The 23,544-nt window shown below is 37.3% G+C and overlaps 1 protein-coding gene across 8 annotated transcripts in view; it reads right to left on the reverse strand.

Moving 5' to 3' along the window:
* The window catches only part of ARHGAP10 (Rho GTPase activating protein 10), a 149,147-nt gene that overhangs the window by 84,844 nt on the left and 40,759 nt on the right, over positions 1–23,544 (reverse strand). For all 8 annotated transcript variants that reach the window (XM_065061906.1, XM_065061909.1, XM_065061907.1 and 5 more), the window contains exons 2-7: positions 22,865–22,960; positions 22,716–22,777; positions 9,053–9,124; positions 5,888–5,989; positions 2,726–2,836; positions 622–726 (exon numbers count right to left, since the gene is read on the reverse strand). In XM_065061906.1, coding sequence (XP_064917978.1) covers positions 622–726; positions 2,726–2,836; positions 5,888–5,989; positions 9,053–9,124; positions 22,716–22,777; positions 22,865–22,960 — 548 coding nt within the window. The remainder of the gene's footprint in view (positions 1–621; positions 727–2,725; positions 2,837–5,887; positions 5,990–9,052; positions 9,125–22,715; positions 22,778–22,864; positions 22,961–23,544) is intronic.

The following is a 23,544-nucleotide window of genomic DNA, read 5'->3' on the forward strand; positions in this document are numbered from 1 at the left end:
CCAAGTCTCCTTATACAGTTCTGTACCCCAAACCAACAGGGATGTTCTTGCCTGAAAAGGGCTCCTTTGAGACAAGCAGAAACTCCAAGTCACACCACTGGCAGAGATGCCAATGCTGACAAGCTCAGCTTTTTTTCTTTCCTTTTCTTAGTTATGGATAATACATCGCTACCACATAATGACCCTCAGACACAACCATCACATACTCTATTTCAAACATACCTAAAACACTGAGAATCTCAGCATTCATCGCCGGTCCTCTGAATTCTCCAGTGTTGTATGCATTTTATCAAACTTCATTCTTTTTAAACTCTTTCATGATAATACTTGTGTTATGTCTCTATAAAAAAAAACCTGTAAAAAGGAGTGGGGGCTTCTTACCTGGTGTTTGTTTTTTAGAGAAGTCTTAGAAATTACGAAACAGGAACTCAGTGGGAAGTAACGATTTGTTCAGTGATGTGGTTAGTTAGCCAGGAGATGGCACTATATCCCCAAAGTTCACAGTAAATGCATTAACACTGAGGAAAGTATTGGCAATACAGATACTGTATACACAGTAACTTAGATGCGCAATTTTATTTTAAAAAGTTACAAAGGGCATGGATATTAATCTCTACTTACATTTTGTATATTTATCTGCAGGGCCATTTTGTAATGATTGAAGTCTTTAGCAAGTTCATATCCCTGATGATAGAACGTGAACAAACCCTGGAAAAATGACAGCACCTGAAATAAAACACAAGACTTGTTAGAATGAAAAACTTCATTTACCGGAATATGATTACCACACATAGTCTTTTTCAGCAAGATCAGAGATGATAAAATGATTACTTTTTAAATAAATTCCAACTAACACTTAGAATTTATGAATAACTATCTAGATCTAAATGATCAGCTACATATATAGAAGTTTTTGAGTGGTCCTGTTTCTGGAACTTTATAGCTGATCTCTACTTTAAATTTGACCATAGGCAATGTATATTGCCTGTCTCCCAAAGCTTCTAATGTCATGTTTTCCTACAGCTGCTTTGATGCCTATGATATCTGGAATAAATCTTCATGCACAAGGGGGTAATGACCATTCTGTCTTCTAGTCACCTTTTCCCTGGTCATTCCCCTGCCCTGCTAATGACCACATTAAGATGACTTTTGTAACAGAGTCAATTGGTTTGGTTGAAGAAGGAAGCCCTTCCTCTAGTAACTTTACCCATCACTGCCTTTTGTATGCAGATCTGACTCTGTCAGAACCATCAATGATTCACATTGCTGTTTCCGTCTCCAGTGTTTTGATTTAAAAGAATGAACGAGTTATACTATATTGGAAATGGGGTGAGGTGCACTACTGCCTACCTCTCCTGTTTGGTTCAGGTTGTTGGAAAGAACAACTCTCTTTGTTAAAGAAAACAAACCAAAGACTGCATTTAATAAAGTCTAAATTCTTATGCAAATAAACCATTATCAAAAATGCAAAAAACACATACATTTAAAGCAGTATGTACGAGAAGACTAATAAGAATTTGGTATCAAGTGATTTCAGGTTACTATCCTAGTGAAAACTTCAAACACAAATTGAGCAACAAAGTTCAACCCCATCCAGAGAGGGCTTTCAGAAAAGAGAAAGGGATGTGTTTTGAAAACATAATCTGAAGATTGATTGGTCTGGCTCTGACGAAACTTCAAATGGCTTGAAACACAACAATTGAATCCACAGCTATTTAGGATTAAAAAAAAACAAAACAAAACAAAACTTCATAAAGTTTTCCCATTCCTTGAATACTGTCAATATATTTAAAGCAATTTATTTCCTATTAAGTATTTTAGCAACTTTTTCATACAGGAAAAAGCCATAAAATATAAAGCTCTCGTTAACTCCATAATTACCAACTACTTTGATTAGGGTCATTTGAGACTTTTTTTCATTATTACATTAAAATAATTGTATCAGAATAAATGCACAGACTTGGTCTAAAACTACAGACTTCAGAGCATGAATGAATGGAAGTCACATCTACAATCCACCCTCCCTTTATCTCAGTATTATACTTACTATTCTCATTTCATAAAGTCGCATTTTTCTATGAAGCTAATGCACATTTCAGAAAATTTTAAAATAAGCTCTTCTCACAGATTTAAGTAAGTCTGGTCAGTACATGTATGATTTTCACTGAAACTCAGTGGAAGCCCTTGATTTGTGCACAGATACAATCATAATTGAACTCAAATGTATCAGACCCCCTGATAATGAGATTTTTAGCCAGCAGCACCTTCTTAGTTAATTTATATTTGCACTTATTCACTACCAGGCCTCTGAGTGCAATCTTCATATTGAAAATTAAATTCCTCAGTCAGGAACGACATTTCAATGGTTAAGAAGAGCTAACAAATGCAAAAAGTCTGACCACAACATCATCATCTTGAATTCTCTGTTCTAACTCACACCATAAATTGAGGTTTTTGCACTACAGCACAAGGTTTCACTTGTTTTCTGGAAATCAACATCAATGAATCCAAATCAACTGTAATTACCGAGGTAAATTTTGAGATGCCTGGTTGAGTGTGCCTGTATTAGGAATACACATAGATGTAACAAGAGTGCTTGAAATTCTGTTAAGTCACACAATTGCATAGATTTTCTCAGAAAGCAGAGATCCTTGGCTTTCATCCCACTGCATTCCTTCTCCATCCCTTATGAATGTCAGGATAGACTGAATTCACTGGTACTTACAGGTTCCACACACTCAAATTTCTTCCGCTCCTGTATCTCTTGCAACTTGCATACATACTCGAGGGACAGCTCATAGAAGTGTTTTCTATTCTGCTCCACTTGGTTATCTGCCTACACACAGAATATAGATCATGAAATTTCAAAGATATTTTGCAGACAGCTTCAAAGTGACATGTTTAGCATACAAGTGGGAAGTGATAGTATTATTTTCTCTGGATCAGGATTTGTTCCTTTACAATGCAGCTAATTCATTTATTTTTAAATGGTTGCAGCAATTCCCTTTTACTAGAGAATGCATGTTGGTTTAAACCATGAGGCTACATTTTTGGAAACGTTCCAATAATATTTCTTCAAGTTTCTTTTCAATAGAACCCAAGCCAAATACATCAGAGTAGGTACTTGTGCACTAATTCAATAGCATTGAAAAGGTGCCTGCCCTAACAGAGAGTGGGCTAGCAGTGTCCTCCATTAGAAAAGGACATAATTTCTCCAGTCAAACTAAAGAAGAAAACCACATTCCTGACACCTGTGCTCACTGTGACTGGCAAGCAAAGCAAGGAAAAAAAAGTTCACTTATTGGTAAGACACTTCACAAATTTCCACAGAGCATCAAATATTTTTAAATGCAGCCTTAGTAGATTCAGCTGATTTTTAGCTCAGCCTTGCTGAAATGCCAACATCATATTGATGGTGAACAGTTATATTTCAGCTGCTGTTCATTTGTACATAACCATTTAACTTTCTAGCATGTATCATTTCATTAAGTTATTATTTATATTATACATATCCACATTAAACTATATAACTTCAAGAACTGAGTAACAGAAACCTTCATTAAAATACATTTTTTAAAAGCTACAAAGGGATATTCTAAGTGATTAACACTTAATCTTTTGCCCATGTGATAAATACCAAACACTTCTACACTAAATTACAAAAGAGAACGGAGAAAGGGTTAGGTGAAAGGACCGGACTCACTATCATAGACTCTCAAATACTGAGACTATATCCTTCAGGCTGAACAGTGACTGCTATGCTTTAAGAGGATAAGACAAATTAGCTTCAAGACAGTTTTGCCTTAAGACATGCTTTGCTGCTCTGTGCTAGAAAGCTGACAGCATCTAATGGGGCCTAACAACAAATGCCATTAAAAAACAAAGCACTGATATGCACATCAGTAAGAGAACGTGTTTCAAAAAGCCAAGCCATTCCAATGCATCCTGTAAACCATGCAACACAGGATTTGTTTGAGTTGTCAGCAAAGCTTATAATAATAATATATGCACATACTGAAGTGCAGCCACAGAAAAAGACTATGAAGTGGGTCTACTAGGACATCTCCTAATCGATAGTGAGACTGCCCAATATACACCAAAGCCCCACGTAAGCCTGTTCCTATTTCTCTTCTTTGTTTTTTGGTTGTTTATTGTTTTGGCTGCCTGTTGCCTCCTTCCCTCTCTCCCCTGCCCACGAATACAACACCAAACACAGCCATTTTACTAATTCTTCTCAGTTCCCCTGTAAATAAATTATCACGTCTCAGTTTTCTGAGGCATGAGCCTCCTTGTGCACACAGCAAGTTGTACTCTACGTTGTGCACTGCTGAAGAAATATAGAAATAAGACACATACCAAGTCCCAGTAGAAATTCAGTAATAGCCCTCCACTAACAGAGTCAAAGGCTACGTTAACGTAAGACACACTACACGGCATGTTTTTCATCAAATTTTTGTCAAATTTATACCTGCATCTTTTATGTACTCCAGTCCAAAACCGACACAACTAGAGAAGTATGATACTAAATTAGAAAGCTCTCATGCAGTTATATATACCTATTTTCTAAGACTGTACAAGAAAGTTTTTCCTGTTTAGCACTCTGACAACATGCTGCAAGTCTTTTTTTTTTTATTTGCTTATACATTTATACTTCGAAATTAAATGCATAAATGAAAAAGCCTGCCTAAAGAATTACAATTTTTTGTTCATGAAACTTTGAAGGATATTTAAAATAAATCTATTTGCTCATTCTAGTCTTCACACATGCTTTAAAACTTCAGACTATATTTGATACAGCTTAAAAATGCCTATTGCAGACATTCTATATTTTTCTGTTGAGGTTAGATGTCACCACAATTACTACTTTTTCTTTTTTTCTGCATGAGTTCTTTGGCAGCCAATCAATTTGATAAAAGTACAAGTTCAGACACATGAGCAATGCCCATTACTTTCAGCAGGACACCTCGACTCCCCAAAAGACATTTTTTATACAAACAAGGGCCTACGTTGCAAATACAGGGTGCAGGAGTAACATCCCAGTGAAAGTAACAATCAGAGCTCTCATGTTCCTAACTCGCCAGTTACATTAACCATTTTTTACAAAAGGTGACATAGACTATTTAGGATGGGGTAGAGGGCAGGGAGAAGAGTTATCTCTGAGGAAAACCTTCAGTGTTTGATGATGCAAGGCATTCACAGGCCAACCATCAATAATCCTGACAAAATTACATTTCTCTGGAAAAAAAAAATCCTTCTGCCTACAGCAAGTTTCTGTAGCAGATTTCTCTGCTGCTTTCTCACATACTATTTGCTGTTGCTCCAGAAATACAAGCTATTACAAATAAGGATGATAAGAAACCCACAGGGACTGAAGGAATGTCAGGCAAAACAGATCTGTTTTTAAGTTATAAATTGTCAAAGTTTTTTGTAGCACTACGTGATGAAAACAGATCTTCAAAACATGAGAAAGCAAAAAATATAAAATAAAATAAAAACAAACACCAACAACCCACAAAAACACTTCCTTAAGGAATATAAGTCTTGCTATACTTTGCATTAAGCATTAACACAGGACACTTAGTCAATACATACAATGCAATGCAATGCAAATTACATATATAGTAAAGCCTCATAAGAAAAGCAGTTTTGCTTTTCCCTTAACTATATAAAAAATTAACACTATGTCAGTACTTTATACACACATCAAGCCCTTGATTCAGAACACAGTATACCACTAAGTTTAGCAAATACTGATCTTCTCACCAACCTTTCCAGCTGACAGAAGTTTTTCTTTTACCACTATGAATGCTGGGTTTGCATTTGCATAAAATCTATTTTTCTATTCAAAAGTTTCCGTAGCTTCCATAAAAAAGAGAGGCAACAATACCTCCTGTAATTGCAGCTCTTTCTTCTTAGCTGATAAACTCAAATGCTTTTCTAACAAACTGTAGTTTTTCTCTGTCTCCTTATCAAACTTCTTCTTTTCCTCCTAGACACAAAAACAAAGGAACATTCATTTATATTTAAAAATGTACAAAAAGCCTCCCTCCTTCTTTCTTCTTTTCAAACTCTACTTAATAAGAAACAAAGAGAAACAAACTATCATAGCTCAAATAACTAAGGAAAAGTATGTTCCCAACTAATTTTAAAAATTAATTTAAAGGCTAACTTGACATGAAATCCCATTGCACCATTATGGTGAGGCTTAGCACACAAATGCTTACATCTTCTAAGTTTAAAAAGTCAGAAAAAAACCCACAACCTCTTCATTTATTGCATTTTTCATTATTTTCATGGATCATCCATATCATCTTGGGTTTTGACTAGAGAACTTGAAGGGAAATATCAGTTTTACTGAAAAAAAGAACTCTCTATCATTGACGGGGAGTAAGCATAGAAAAATCATTCGAGTAAGTACCAACAGTTCCACAGTTCAAAACTGAAAGTGAACACAGTTCCATATTCCTTATTATTTCTTGATTTTAAAGCCATACAAAGACCAATGTCTGAATTCCTGCTCCTACCAGACGGTCATCGCACCCGTGGGGGAAAAAAATTCTCATTAAAATAGAAAAATCACACTAGCAAAAGAGAATCAGTCACAGACATATATGAATGGTATTTGCACGTGTGTGCAAATTGATGTCTCTGGCCATCAAAAGCAATGTAAGAGAAAAGGGAGAACCGTTACATGTTTCCAGAAAATCTTAAGTTCCTTGATCTAAATCAGAAGACGTCATTGCAAAACAACCCTTTTATTTCCTCAGTTTTAGTTTCTTAACTCTGTGTTAAGACAGAATTCAGCACTGATGAAATCAATGTACCAGTTTTGAAGGTATTTTTAGTATCACAATTGCAGTTGAAAACAATCTAATATAAGTAAAATCAAATATTATATTCCATATTCAAGAACTGAAATACTTACTCATCAGAAAGATACCAGTTCAACTAAAACATTTTTCCATTATTTGTCAATTTGGAATTTCACATAGATGTATTCTACCCAACATACTAGTTAGACTCTACAGACATACTTGCTCATCTTTTTCTCTTAACCTTTCATTTTTAATAATACAATACATAAGTAAAGCATATTATTGTTCTCTGAAGGACCAGATTCTGAAGATGGAATTCTAATGAAGAGAGGATCTAAGCTGTTTAGGATTGCTCCCCAGCACATAATTTTACCAAAAATGCTAATTTTTTTCTGCACTATGAGTCTAAGTACTTCTTTTTAAAAATCAGCCTTACCAACTGAGAAACAATAAGATATGCATATATATTAGTGTGATTAGAGATACATATTAGCATATAGGAAACAAGGAAGAAAGACTGAGGGAGTATAAGAAATATTTGCATTTATATTAGCAAAATTTCCACTGGTTGGGTCAACATCTGAGTTCTGCCAGAAAAGAAGAGAGCAATTGACTTCTAAACAGGCAAAGCCAGAAACTTTACATATGCAGTTTGGGATTAGAGTAGCAACATCTTTTACCAAGGGGTAATTCAATACAGGTCTCAGCTTCCAGCATTATGGAGCTAATTTTTTTTCATTTCTTTTTCTTCTTAAGCCTATCTCAGACCATTTCACCAGCTGGGAACGCAAGATACATGAAAATCTTAGGCAGCGGATTCAAATTTTATTTTGTTATGATAGAGTATACATTTTTCCTAAAGCAAATACTACACAATGTTCCAGATATATTTCACTACCAGATGCCATAACTTGGTTTTCAGAGCTAAGCAGAATTTTATTTCCAGTGTCAGTAAGTTGATTATATTGGATAAATATCCAGTTAAGAATATTCTGAGTTAAATATTTTTAGAGGATTTTTATTTAAATATTACACAATTATGCAAGACTGTTCTACTTAAGATCACTAAGAATTCCATCCAAAAAAAAGGCTTCAACTTCACAGAAGCAATACATAGTGAGATAAAAGGGAAGAAACATCCATCCAAACAAAAAGTGAGATGTAGATTGAATGTAACTTGTCAAGTTGGAAACATCAGGGACAGAATTCTGACTAGGAAATTAATGAAGATAATGACATAATTTAAAGTACTGAGGGGTCTCACCCCAAAAATGGAAACATTCTTTAACACCAAAAATACTGTTGAGATAATGCAGTCATTACAGCTGCTTCTATGACAATAGGTTACATTCAGAATGAATTCTCATTTTCCTTAGAAGACCCCTATGCTACAGGCCAGGTTTTTATTGTTTGTTGGTTGGGATGTCTGATATACATCACACGAAGCTCATTGTACTATTAAACTGCAATGATATATGATCACAAACACTGATATCATATTCAGAACACATTAATCATTCCAGCTAAAGTAAAAATGCATAGCACTCTCACAACTGAAACATTATCTTAGCTATTAAACATTGCTGCTGCTGAAGTCATGGAACTATAACATGAAACATCTGCAGAGTGATAGTTTAGAAATGTACAGATTGAGTTTTTCAATATTATTTTTGTCTTTTTTTTAAATATACACAGCGTAGTAACAAACCTTAAAAATTTATTGAATGCTTTCACAAAATGAAAAAATATTCTGAGATCCTCCATCTGTCTTCTACTCATACAGAGGTAATCAGTTATTTAAAAAAAAAAAGTAAAATAAAGGCCATTTCCACTTTGCAGGTTGCGACAACACAATTAAAAGCATACAGATGAGCTCCTTTGGGTAGTTAATATTTTTCAGCCTTTGATTGTGTAACTGCAAGCAAATACAAAGCAGAACAGGGTTACTCATTAGGAAGGAGAGCAGGAGGGCAGGCTGTTAGCAGGTTTGCTCCTATTCCAGACACAGGAGATAAGGGAGGGGGGGGACAGAGGGAAGGGAAAGGACACATTCTTCTCTTGAAACATACTTTCCATTTGTTTCTGAAGCAAGTTCTCAAAGTATTAAAAAAAAAAAAAAGTGTGAACACATGAAATATAAACAACAGTATCTCTCTGCCAAACACATGTCATTACTGCAATGCAATCCAAGTAGAAAAATTAAACAAACTTATCTTAAAGGAAAATGAAGGACAAACCTTTACAGCTCCCAGCTGCTCTTTCCTAAATCTTTCCAAAGGTTTGATCAGAGTTTCAGTAACACTGAGTGCCTAAAGAAAAAACAAGAAGCGTGGGTTAAGTTTTCGCAGCTGACAGACAAATCACTTCCGCATCAGCAACAAAAAGAAAAAAGCAAACAAGCTCTGGGGTAAAATAAAGGAGAAGCATACAAATTAGGAGCCTAAATCCTAACTAAAATTAAAAAAAAAATAAAATCACATCTCTGAGTTCACTCAAGCTTTCAAAATGTCCATAATTTATTTCAACCCACTGTCAGGAAAATTAAATCTAAAACAAATGCAGAAATTTCAGAAATTTACAAGCTGCAGCCAAGCTGCAACTGCTTCACTTGTGCCAGTCTTGCAGAACAGGTCAACAGTCTCAAAAACTGAACACAGGAATGAGAGAGAAGACAAATGATTTTCATTTGGGGACAAAAACAATATCTTGAGTTGCAAATAAGCTTTTAACACACAGTTAAAACATTAAGCATTTTTATATATATATATATTTATATATAGAAATATATATATATATATATAAAATTTCAAAAAAATTTACACTTAGTCACGTTAAAAAAACCTTAAGTTAACTTAAGTTACAAAATCAGGAGCTGATTTCTTGTTAAGAAACAAGAGGTTTAGTTGAGCAGGTGAGCATCCATCAGTGTACTTATGATAAACACCCTCACAACCGTATTAAAAAGAAACTAAAAGGACACAACATACCACAATATACTACAGAAAACTGTAGCTTATTAGATCTGGCCAGCAAACACAGTTGCTTGTTCACATGAAATTTCACCAGAGATGGAGCGGGGTTGGGTTTGGTTTTGAATAAGACTTAGAATTTTTTCTTTTAAGTTTGAAATTTCAGCCAAGATTGGAACTTCTTGAACTCAACAGCAGCATGGAAAAGATGGCAGGAGCATTGGAGCTGTGTAGGAGCAGGTAGGGTGCTTCCGTTCTCAGTCCTAAGGCAGACCCACAGAGTAAGTCATGCCCAGGACTGGGCTTATCACAGCCCCCGGGCTCAGCTGCCAGGAGTCCAGGCAGAGCACCCTGGAAGCCCACTTTAGATACAACAAAAGGCTTTCTCTCTCTTCCCCCACCCTTAAATGTGAAAAGTTTCAGATAAAATATTGCAAGCTTAACCCAGCCTTCTGAAACACTTCTGAAAAGGTCTTCTCATAAAACACCAGAGGGATGTATTAGAGATCCAGCACAAGGCAAATCTGAATAGCACTGTCTGTTCCCACCTCTGCAGCCATGCAGGAATTACTGTCAGAGTCATCCTCCCAGTTCATTGTAACTGGAGCAACTGGGCCAGGGCAGCACGCTCACCTGGGTAGCTACTTGGAAACCCAAATATCTGGTAAGTCCAGGCCAAACTGCACATTGCATAGTCATCCATAAAACAGACACTTCCAAACTTCAGAGCTCTTGTTCTCACGACCCCAACTTTTTCTTTCTGCATCCATTTCCTGCTTTTGGCAAAAACATTTAACGTGCCCTTCAGTGCACCCTCCATGGGAGCAAAAGAAAAAGGAAACCTGACAATTTTGTCTTTCAAAAATGTAGAGCAGCACTGGGCTAAACATGGCACAGGAGACCCTTGGATTGAGCTGGAGGGTGAGGAAGGGACAAGAGAACAACTTCTGCCACATCTCCAGCCCAGCAAAGAGATTTCCTCAAGAGTTCATCATCCACAGGCTTTGGGAATGCTCCTGGCAGCTGGAAAACCATTTGTGCTCCGAGCTGCCTCTGCTACCACCAAAAGAGAGCCAGACCAGCCAAGTGCCCCAAACAGGAGCTGAAAAGTGGTTCTGCAAAAGATTCAGCCCACCTGGCAGCCTGGGCACATTTACCCCAACTACTCCATCAGTTACCTGGAATCTACAGAGCAGTTTTTAGAATACTCGAGTTTTTCAAATTTTGTCAGGCTCCCAAAACCTTCCTGTAAATTCTTAGAGGCTGAAGAGAAACAGCAATCTGGATTTATAATTGGACCAAGCACCAGAAAACAGTTTCCTGGGACTCAGCAGACGTGCCTGAGGACCACAGGATCTCTCCTTGCTGACTGCAAGGATTCTCACAACTCATAGGAGAGAACTGTTCATGGAAGTGACAGAATAGTCCTTCTATACTGGAAAACTTTAATAAGCTTAAATTGTTTCTGCTACTTTATTCTATACTGACAAAATGAAGGAGAAAGCAATGAGGCCTCATCAGAGCAAAACCTGGAGAGGATGACACTACCTGCCAGAGCACTGTGGTGAGTGGAATCATTTAAAAGGAGCAACTGACCGCTTAAATGACCAGAAGGTTAAAATAAATATTTAATGACAAGTTGCTTATTATTTGTTTGAACTTTTACACAAAAAGTGAAACATAAGATCAACAGGCAGTAAATGTGTGCTGAGCATAAAGTCTGAGTAAAATAAAAACATAGCACCTTAATGTAACAAAAAGAACAAAAAGGAAAAAAATAAAAAAAGGGAAAAAACCAGCAGAACAGCAGACACAGAAAAGGCTATGATTTATTAATCAGAGGGGCGGGCTGCAAATCACTTTGTCTGCTACACTCCTGTGCAGCATTAACCATGGGAACCACTACAAGAATTTCTTTGAAGCAGAAAATAATCTTTAAATCAAAATCGGATGTTCCCTCGGCGACTGCCAACAGATTCCTCTGCTGCTGGTGGTGAGATGTGCCAGTAACTCTTTCATTAACAGAAAAACAAGCCTCGCCTCCTCTCCTTCCAAGAAAGATATTTCTCATTTTGCACATTTGAACTTCTGTTAACAGATGCCTCCTCAGCAGAATTTTGTCTACCATACAGGTATTTACGATTTGTCACCTCTTTTGCTTCCTGTGTCTGGATTAAACAACAGGGCTCTTAAGTACCTGGTGAAGTGGGATTTTGTAGATCTTTGGTTATTCTCATGGAGCTTCATACTAGGCCCATACATAAAAATTAAATTAATCTTTTCTCCTCACTGAAATGAGCATGTGTGTAAGTTGATTTGTGTATAAACAGAAACTGTCAACCAAGATGTGACTGGTAAATCTAAGAGTGAATTACAGAGCTGTTGTTCTGACAAGCAGAAATAAAAACAAAGTTCATAATTAAAATATGCACAATACTAGATTAAATCAGGAGACATTTGCACTGTTTTCCAGTACTGAGAATCCAGTTCTTGTCATTAAAAGCTACAAAATATGTTTACTTACTTATAGAACAAAAACATTATTTATGCTGCTATTCATTGTTAAGTTTGTTTATTTATAAGCTGGAAACTCAAAATAACACTTTTTTTAAAAAAAAACATAGATAACAGATCAGTAGGACCACATTAAAACGTAAAATTTGCAAGAAAAGTTATATTAGGCATTTAGGTTAAATATTCATTAACATATAATTATATGTTCCTTCCTCTTTCAACTTCTGTCTTGACTCTGAATTGATTTTTATCCCTCTACTCCTCCAGTCCTGGCAAATTATGACGATAGGTATGTACTACTCAAGGGGCACAAAAAAAATCTTTTCTTTGTATCTCTGATCTGTCCAAACCTACCTGAAAGGAATATGTACTCAAGTTTAAAATCTGGCAGGCAAACTGGCAAGCATAAATCATAAGTGAATTAATATAAACACGTCATGTCTCAGATAACAGTATCTTAACCAGCTTTATGAATGTCAAAGTCTCAGGAATGCTTTAAGGAATGTTTAATCCAACGTACACACATGCCTCAGGCAGGCAGTCTGAAACTGCTTATGCTATTCCTGTTCTATTTGCTACACCTATGGAAAGGGCAAAAATTAACTTGTACAAAAAGCTGGCAACAGCAGCAAAAAAATATCAAAAAAAATCATTGCCATCATCACCTCAGAAGATAACCGTATCCAACATTTCCAACAACATCTTAAAGCAGGCTTTCAGCTTTGTGTATATCTCCTAATTTCAGATGCCTTTACAAAATCTCATCTGCTCAGGCAGAGAAGTTGTACAGAATGGTGACAATCTCGACTTTTCCAGCTACATATTTTTCAAAAGAAATAAATAACAGGTTGCAGATTAAGGGGCCCTAAACAACAGCCCACAAAGGCACAGACTAAATCCCTTAGTGAGTGCATCTACAGCTGTTTGCTACTTCATCAGTCAAGTCAGCAAGATCCAACAGGTAACTTACCAGTCTTTACTAGCCCACAAGATGATTCCATTTAGCCTGTCGCTTCTTCCTTTCTCAGAAAAGGCGGAAGTATAGCTGCTTAGGGAGAAACTGCTTCCCCAGACACCTCCTATGCACTGTAACCTGACAGCACCATCCTCCAGAATTCAATGCTCCTCACGCTTCCTCACCCGCCTGCAGTAGGCAGGACCAGTCTGGCCAAGTTCCCGTTCCCCTTGCAGGCACAACCAGGCTTGTCTTGTGGAGGAGAATGGCTGCTTGTGTGAGCTGTACGTAAAGAAGTATCAGCCCAAGAAAGATGTCCCAGAAGCTCAGTCCAGCCTCTGTGGCGACAAAGGCTAGACCAACCTAAGCTAATCAAAATCTGTTTTGCCTATTCAACAAATGCAGCAGTTGCCACTCAGCTTCCAGCCTAAAAGTGTCCTTAGACCTCAGCCTTTACTAGAAGAACTGGAAATTACACATTGCTTGTCAATAAGTCTGATGGTGAGGTAAATATGTATGCTGACTCTGCTCCATTCCGAGCATTCTGCTGTACAAGGCACATTTACTAAGAAAAAAAAAAGCCATAAACATACACCTTGCTGCAGACTGCACAGTGACACAGAAGTGCCAAGTTCCCAATTCTCATCCCAGGAACTGGAATGCAGATTTGATGCCAAACAGAAGGAAGGTTTCAAGTTTCCCAGGGCACTGACTGGGAAGATTTATTTGTAGACAGGGGCAGGACTGTTTCACCCCTCAATAAAGCAAAGGCTGCCAGTCAGTGGGGCAGAGCTCATGACACTGAGTAAGTGTCAATGAAACCAGATCTGGGTAGGAAGTTTTGCCCTACTCAGTGCAACAAGAGATCATGGGAAGGAAGACATGCCTAGCAGTGACTCAATACCAAAGTCATGAACACTGCTGCTAAATAAAGAAATTTACTTTCTAATAAAGAAATTTACTACATACAGTTGCACTTCTGCTTACAGAGGATGTAGCTCTTGTGGTTACCTAAGAAACTTCAGCATTCAGTCTGATAAAAAAGCTGATTCCAATATCTTCAGTGCTGGGGGAGGGCAAAATATATAAAAACTGTTGTTTCCTCCAGAAAGCTTTCCTGCTTCACATAGTGATTTGTTAGTGAAATTTCCCAAAGCATTAAGATCTGCACCTGACACCCTGTATTACATGACTTTGCAGATACAGTTCCACTACTGAGGACATCAGACATTACTTGAGAAGCCCCAATCTCTATTCTTTCCTCTCTCATGAAAATATTAATTGCTGCTACAGTTGCACAAATGTGCTCTCAGTTACACAGCCAACTCTCCCAACAGTATGGCCTGCAGATAGAGTGGCATCTCTCTCTTACCACTTCTCAACACTACTTTTGTATTTAACTGGAGCACTGATGATTGCAGTCAGTGTAACCATACACCCAAAACTTGCTTGTTTTCAAATGCAAGTTTTCTTCTTGTAAAAGTGTCTGGATTTTCTCACTGCTCTAGAGCTTTCCCTGTAGTTTTACAATCTTAAACAATGAAAGGCCCTCAGCCACACATTGGGACTAAAAACATGGGTGTTTAAGGGTTTTTTTTTTGTTTTTAGGACTGGAATCTAAAGACTAAAGGGTTTTTAAGAGGGCCTCATAGCACATTAATACTTGTGTGTCCTTGCATGTATGCTGAAGCTATTAAAAAATAAAAAAGAAGTGACATCCATTCCTCCAGGTTCATTTGCTGTGGAAGAAGCCGGTGGTAACAACAGAATCAGGTGGACAGCTATAGCTGTCTTGGATATAATCTATTTTGTACATTTCGGAGATGCCAGGAGGCACCTGTAACAAAACAAATCACCTTACTCTTTGGTGTTACACAAAACTTCCCCATGGGGTTTGGTAACATGATGACAACTTTCTCAAATTATTCCAGAGGGAATTTTCTAGACCAAGCACTGCCTCACAAGTCATGATACAGGCAGACTCCTGTGCTTTGCACTTTCTTGCTCTTTTAAATAAAGCAGCAGCCATGGATCTCAGGGAACATACTAACAGGACTCCCAAGTCCCTCTCTTCTAGCCAAAGGTTATTTCCTGTTCATTGGAAGTTTATGAATGATCTCAAGGGCAGACATGTAAAAATGCCTCCTATGACCTGTTTGCATTGATTCACTTGCCATGAAACTGCTGGCCTCAAACATTAAACTGGTACCATAAGCAGACAAACAATAAATAGTTTCATTTATTTAAAAAAATAATTTAATTAAGACAGTGGTTTTTACTAAAGTTTGTTTACTAAAGCTCTGTAATAGGTCTGGCTTTTGATTAAGTTTATTATGAAATACATTCCACTTAAAAAGAGAAAAATGCTACCAAGCCATAAACATAAACAGGAAAAGAAAGAGAGACAGAGTTTCACAAACATCAACAAACCAGCTTTTCACCAGCTGAAGTGGAGAAAAGCTGTGGACAACTCCTCCAAAGAAAGAGCTTCCTTCAGCAAACTCGATACACAAGAGCTAAACAGTGAGACACACCAGAACATTGGTCTGGTTCTTGTATGAGCAGAGAATCACGTCCATTTCATGCTTTGAAATCAGCCATCGTATAAAGAGCTTGACAAAGCAAAAAGGCTGCTCAGGAAAGGAAATGGCATAATGCCCATTGCCTTTGTTCATGTTAAAGCTCATCGCTGAGCAAAAAGATGCCACTGAAAGTCAAGGAATCCAACAGCGAACAAGGGCTTCAGTGTTGAGGCAAATATGAACTGCTCCATTATTGTCAGTGCTGTCCTCCAGAAGAAACAGTGGTGTTATTAACAACCAGCAAAATCCAACCTAGTGACAGTTTTACAATGCAAATTCCAAACATTTCCCATTGATGAATTATGTTGATGCATGTGAGATCACACAACTATCTGAAAGAGGAAGCTATGGTAACAGCACTTTTCATCCATATTCACTCAAAGGTGGGCGGAATGCACTCAGAACTGCCTTTGTACTTTTTTCCATTGTATAAAGTCATCTTTGTTTTACAGACTAATGTGTGCAAGTTCATATGTAACACACGTGACAAAATTATTTCAGAAGACTGTATATAGAATTCATAAATAAATGAAATGAAATACTTTGTTTCAATCACCATCAAAACATAAGAAATGTGCCTGAAGTAGTCTTAATTCAGCATTTGTATTTCATATGGCGATGATTGTATGGTTGCCATCTGGCCTCATGCCACACAGAGGAAAAGTGACAGCTGAGCAATGAGATATGGCAGCAATTGTTCTGCTTGTTTCTAAAACTGGAAAATGTTTTATTAAATTGGACAATTTGCATGAAGGAAAAAAAAAAGGAGTTAAATGCCATTCCTGAGAAATTCTGGTTTATCTGTGCCTCTATCTTTGCATCCGAGACGTTTGTTATGCTATCAGCAGCCTAATTTTTTCAGAAGTAATCACCAATTATGTCTTTTCTGCTGTCTTGGTAGATAGCAACATGTGCTGTCAGAGGACTTGAGAGGATCTGAACATACAAAGTACTATATAATACCATGAACCCTTACTGAACAGATCTTGAATGCACATCACAAAACTACTGGATATTTTTTCACCCTAAATCAGTGAATAAATGATTGTTCCTTCACACAGATTTCTTCAGGCTACTATGAAGATTTATGAACCATTACATTCCCGTGTACATAGGACCAAAGAAAAACTATGAAAAACCCACCATGATCTTCACAGCAGAGCAGGAACAGTGTAAAGTAAATACAAAGACTCACTAAATAAAACTTAACAGTTAGCTATTCATTAACACCACGTGTTAAGTGAGCATTTAACCTGTGAAATAAATACACATGCACTCAAAGACTTCATCACAAGAAGTATAAGTACATGTTTGCACAGATTATTTAAATTCTACCTTCAGCCTCTTGAGTGTGTGCCTTTGAACCTTAACAACTTCTTTTAACTTGGGAAATCACAACTGGTAAATCTCTCCCCCTCTTTTTTTCTTTTCTGTTGTGGTTTTTTTTTTTTGTTTGGTTTTGGTTGGGTTTTGTTTGTTTGTTTTAAAGGAGGAAGAATTGGAAAGAATAAAAGAGTTACTTCACCAAGATACAGCTTTAAAAATCTATAGAGAAACAGTTTCTCGTGTTCCTGATATACACTAAGAATAATGCACTGGGAGAGATGCTATTTTGAATTTGATTCTGACAATCTGCTAAAACTGATGAAGAATGCAAAAGGAATTTGAGAGGCCAGGACTGCAGAAAGATCTGTGGCATAAAAAATGTTTCTGTTTTGAAAACAAAACAAACAAATACACAAAACAAAAAAACACCACCCACGAGACACCCATATAGCATCTTTCGTTTGAAGATATCTGAATGAGTAAGTGTGTCAAAAGTGTAGCAGAATATAGAAGACACTGTATCAAAGTAAACAGTGAGTTTATATTGTCCTGCGGAAATAGCAGGAAACATTGCAAGGTGAATATAATCCTATCGGAAATCCTCCACAAGAGAAATGTGATGGAGTAAAAAGCAAATACACAAGTATTCAGGGAGAAAGTTACAAACACTAAGGCAAAACCATGTTTTACTTGGCAAGGGACAAAGAAAACCCTAAAGAAAAGGGGCTCTTAATATGTATTTCAGAAAACACAGAAATAGGAAGCTGTAAAGCTATTATTTTAATCGGAAGTTAAAACAAACCAACAATTGACTTAATGACAATGGCAGATTTTAATAATCTTCACAAAGGAAAGGAAAAAAAATCTCGGTTTATTATAGCAAGCCATCTAACAACGGTGGGGGGGGGAAAGAGGATGCTAAGGAGAGTAAGGATTTCCTAAGAATAATTAGATGTATTCTTACATTACATAACTATAGCATTAATAGCATCCAAGTCAGAAGGGACTTTGCTTTAGAGCAGTTGAAGAACTCAAAGCAAACTAAATGGAGAGGCAGCAAGATCCCAGAGGATGGTAGAAGAGTAAACGGAGCAGCAATTTTAAATTGAGGAGGAGAAAGCAGGAACTGTGAAAGTTACAGACCAGGTGTAGCAACTCTGATACTCAGAAGTCCTGGAACACAGAAGGTTAAAAGCTACTTTGAATTTGTTAAGGACGACGTCATGTTTCCTTTCTGGAGATCAGCACAGTAGCCAGTCTCCTCAATGAAGTCTTCAACGCTGACCCACGTGACATTCTCAAAAGCAAAGGTAGCAAGCTGATCTTAACAAATAAACTACAGGAAGAATGAGAAAACAACATCTTCATTGCAAAACTACCGTGAAAAATACCTGTTCAGCTAAGAGGACATGTCAAGCATCATATAAGAAACTACAACCAAGCTTCCTGCAGGATCCAACTTTCAGTAGCAATTTATGGAGTGATTTACCAATAACTCCATCAGACTAACATACATGTGGAGTCAGGAACATAAACCCAAGCAAAACTATCAGCACTTTCAAAAACCAGGATTAAAAATATTTTTGACAAAAAGAGAGACATGGTCTAAACTCAGTGTAAGTAAATTGAATAAGGAAAAATATAGATGCAAAACACTACTTTGAAAGTGTAACAGTGAAAATACTCCAACAAAGGAAAAGTTATCAGCTTTACCTCATGACTACTACAGAAAAGTTTCCAGCTTAACTTGCAGTAAAGGAGACTTAGGATAGATATCAGGTGAAAAAACAGAAGCATGAATAAATACTGGAATAAAACTAGAGAAATCCCTGTCCCTGGAACTTTTTTAAAGAATAGGTTAGACCAGCATTCATGAGGGATTGTTTTGGTATACATGACTCTGCCTCAAATCACACCTCTGGCAGGGCTGCAGGCAAATTACTCAGTCCTGGCATGTAACCCAACAGGACATGAGAAACCACTAGCGAGGACCTGCAAGATTGCTGGACACAGTCCCTAGCTGTGAGAGAAGAAAAGTTACAGACACTGCCGTGTGGGCTGACTGGACTTCCAGCATGGCTAAGGAAGCGTAAGGTGCAAAACAGCTGACCGGCAGGATGGAGGAGCTCCAGGCAGTGGAAGCCCACACAGCCAGCACATCAGAGTGACCACACCAGTAGTGCCATGTACTGCTGAGATTACTGAGGGAACAGTACAAGCTCCATCAAATTTGATTATGATTTGGCAAGGCTGGAATCAACAGGAAAAACTAATTAGGAGCAGGCTGGTCATTTGGGAGAAAAGTGGGATGGAGGAAGAGAGGCATGTGGCAAAAAGGAAGGTGAAGGAGAAAAGGGGATAACAACTACAGGTGGTGATTGGTACCTACCAGGTAGCCCTGTGCTGCTCATCACCACAGTTTAAATGAGTGCAGCCAGCAAAGCCCTGTTGTTCTGAGCCCACCACAAGAAATCAAACCTGCTTCTGTTGTCAGAAGAACTGGGCCTGGGAAGGAGGTTTGGTGCTCTCCCTGGCAAGCAGGAGAGTAGCTCAGTAGAGGGACAGAGCACCTTAGCATCGTCATGTTGGTTCTTCTTTGTCCCCAACCTTTTCTTGCCAGCCTTATGAAGTTCCCTTTCATTCCTACACTTCGATGACACTTTCGCAATATCAAAGGAGAAGAATGAAGTGCTACGACTCCAGTCATGCTTAACACATTAATATCCTCAGTGATAAAGTGACCCATTTCCTGCCTGGTCTGGGGAATCCCATCAAGCTACAGTGCTATGAAAAAGTTAGTTTGTTTTTGTGTTGGCCACTCCATAATAATTTCAGTGAATTTCCCCTTTCACAAGCAACTAAATCCTTTGACTTGACAGTTGGGATATGATTTCAGCATCCTTTGAAGGAGTTGGGAGAACTAGTAATACCATGAAGTTTGGTACTATGATATCTGAATGAAATTACTAAATATCCACCAAATAAATATTCAATAGACAAATTATAACCAAAGAAATGTATGGTAAACACCAACAGAAAGTTTTATGTACTCTGGATTTACCACAAACAATACTTTCAGAAAGCCACAAGAAGCAGAGGTGATGACTATTTAATTTTAGTTTAGAATGTCTTTTAAGCACAATTTTGTTTAATTTACTATATAGATGTAAAAAAACCCCAACTCTTTTCTCAAATATCTAAAAATTAAAATGCACAGCAATATCTGAAATACCATTAGTTCTATAATTATTCATTGACTTCTTTAATTTTACTTTATATGACTGAAATTTATCTACAACTGTGCACTGAAACTGAAGTGAGTTGTCAGAAACTTTCTGCTCATCTTCAAAATGGTAAGCAGAAAAATACCCAATAATGAGCATTCTTAACAAAGAAAACTGAATGTTTTGGGGGAGAAAAAAAAATAAATAAATAAAACAAACCACAAACCTGCTATAAACTTTACATCTTAATGGAAAGTCTTTGGATCCTTGACCTGATTCCAAACACCTGTGTGCAACATGTTCTAATATTCTCCATGGGAGTATCCCTAGAGCTCCTGTCACTGTTAAAATATCCAATGAGAAGTCAAAAAGAAGAAAAAAAAAAAGAGCAGCAGCCACTGAAAATCATCTTTAACTTCCACCATGCAATCATTTTCTCAGACATGGCCACTGTTATATTAACTCACTCTAGAAATGATACATAATATTTGCTAGACAGCAGATGCAATGAAGAGGCCACACATCTGGTAACTAAAAGAATATATTCTGTTTCTGTTTGGAATTAAATATTTGCACCACAATATTTTGTACTTCCCAGTTTTTCAACAAACTATCGCTGTTCTATTGTAACAGATACTGCATTTCAGACTTTTCTTATCAATAAACTGACATTAATTAGCTTTTACTGTGATAATGCCTTCTGTGGAACTATGGGCAACACACCAAAAAAATAAGTAATACTGTTTTGTGGCACTCTGTCTGAAAAACAGAAATGTTTTACTATACAGACAGACAGCACTGGATTCTACACAGCCTACTATGTTAGTAATCACTGTTGAAGATCTATTGATACAGTCACTGAAATGTTCAACGTAATTCTGAAGTCCTGAAGCTGACATCTCTTAAAAACCTGATATCAAAATAGCGTGAAAAACAATGTGATATGCTATAAGGTAGTTTCCATTGTAAAACTTGCCAAAGACTCACTAGTTAGATGTATGCAACTTCACTAAAATAAAATGCAACTATGGATGGCAGGGAAAACCAGAGTGAAGGTTATACTTCAGAATTGTGAAAAACAAAACCAGCGTTCAAACGTACTTGAGCAAATCCCTACAGTTTCCAAAACAACTCAAGATGCTGAAAAATTGTCTCACATGTAAAGGACAGTATTCTTCAGAAATACACAAACCTCATAGACCCTAATTCTGACCCTAATGTGGTTCCAGATGAGAATAATACACTAGGACATAACACAGCACACTCGAGGAACCATGGCTATTACTTGGCTCAGGACTGCCAGAGAGAGCAATGTAAATAAAAAGTGTTCACAAGTTCTTTATTCACTTATCTACACACTCCTACACTGCAGGCACAGCTTTGAGCAGAGTGGAGCACAGAACACAGATTAGTCTCAGTTTCCTTGCAGCGATGCCAAGTGGTTACTGACTTCCACAAAGATACAGATATAATCACATGGCAAATACAGAGGAACATAATTGCTATCTAGGCAGATCTAAGAGCATTTCCTCAAGACCACACTCAGAAGAGAATGGGGTACACATCATCTGTTCTATGAATCCCTATTCTGGAACAAAAGCTGGCCATGCAACTGCAGCAGAGAACCATGGCATCCAGAAAGACACTTCCTCCCATCTTCTGAACAAGTGAGGAAATCCAGATAGCAAGGTGTATTGCAAAGCTCTCAGCCCACAGTCTATGTGCAGCCAACCTGATCCATGTTACTCTAAAACCTTAAGCAATCACAGACATGTGAATCAAGAACACTCCCCTCTACACAACAGAGCAACTAAGTACCTGCAGATGCAACTCCCCACCAGAAAGCTCACCTACAAAGAAAACATTTGTTAAGTATGCTACTGCATCAGCCAACAGATTGTCTTCCAAATCCACATAAGGGTTGAAGCTGGAGCTACAGAGATCCTGGATGCAAATTTGACCAACTTCCCAACCTTGGGTGTCCTGCTGCAGTATTAAGTCTCCCATCTTGCTTTTTACTGTAAATGGTAAATAACCTTATGACAGTTTTCTCATTCTCCCCCGCCATAATTTATCAGGACACTACCATTCTAAACTAACTCAGAGTTACCCGTCCTCACCAAAAGAGCTTTCTTCTTTAATGAGAACTGCTATCTGAAACTCCAGACTACAGAATCAGAACTTGCACAATGAGAACTGTCACTATTAAGTTATTTATATCAACAACTCGTGGTTAACAAAGCAGTAAGCAATTTTAACTGGCTTTTGTCTTACTCTTTGTTACATGTATGGCTTTTTAAAATTTTTATTAAATTTTTATTGCAACTCACCAAAATTTCTCTTTGTTCTTCCAGATTTTTTAAAAAGTTTGAAAACTCATGAAGCGACGCATCTGTAATACAAATCCAGAAAAAAAGCTTAATAATGTTGCAGGATGGCATGGCAAAAATATAGCCATTTATGGTCACTTTGTACCTACCTATGTATCTTTCATCATCTGTCTCTGCATCGCCAATGAATTCAAATTTAAAGTCTCTCAGAGAATGGGCAAATTTTCTCTGGGCTGCTGAAAGATCTGCAAAGAAAAAAAAGCAGAGACTGAAGGTTAGACAATGATTTTAAGAAGGCTGGAAGATCCTCTTACCCCTAGAACAATCAAGGTTTATGAGAAACACAAGCCTGTCTAGGGTCATTACAAGATATCCAATGTTGTCTAACCCTCTTCTGATCTCATCTGGAAATTTGTCACACAGATTTTTTTTTTTACCCAAGACTATGTAGTAGAAAGTAAGTGTGATCATGTGTACAGTATTAAACCTATTCTTATGCCTTACTATTCCACAGTTGAGGGCACAGGCCATACAAACTGATCTGTAAGTACAGAAGTTTAAGGCCCAACACTCAGAATAAGTTGTGTCAATTGTTTTACTCTGCTAACCTAAATTCACTAGTATATTTCTCAGAACAAATACACACCTTAGGATTTTCTATACACTGTACACGGATAGCTCTGCAAATAAAATGTTTATACCTAAACCAAATTTAAAATAATTGTTATACCGGAACTAGAAAATCCATGGAGTTAAACTATACCAAGAGTTAGTTAAATGCATAGCATTAAAACTGATTTTGTATAACTGCTTTGTAATATTCCCAAAA

This window comes from Columba livia, chromosome 4 (assembly GCF_036013475.1).
Source record: "Columba livia isolate bColLiv1 breed racing homer chromosome 4, bColLiv1.pat.W.v2, whole genome shotgun sequence".
NCBI lineage: Eukaryota > Metazoa > Chordata > Aves > Columbiformes > Columbidae > Columba > Columba livia.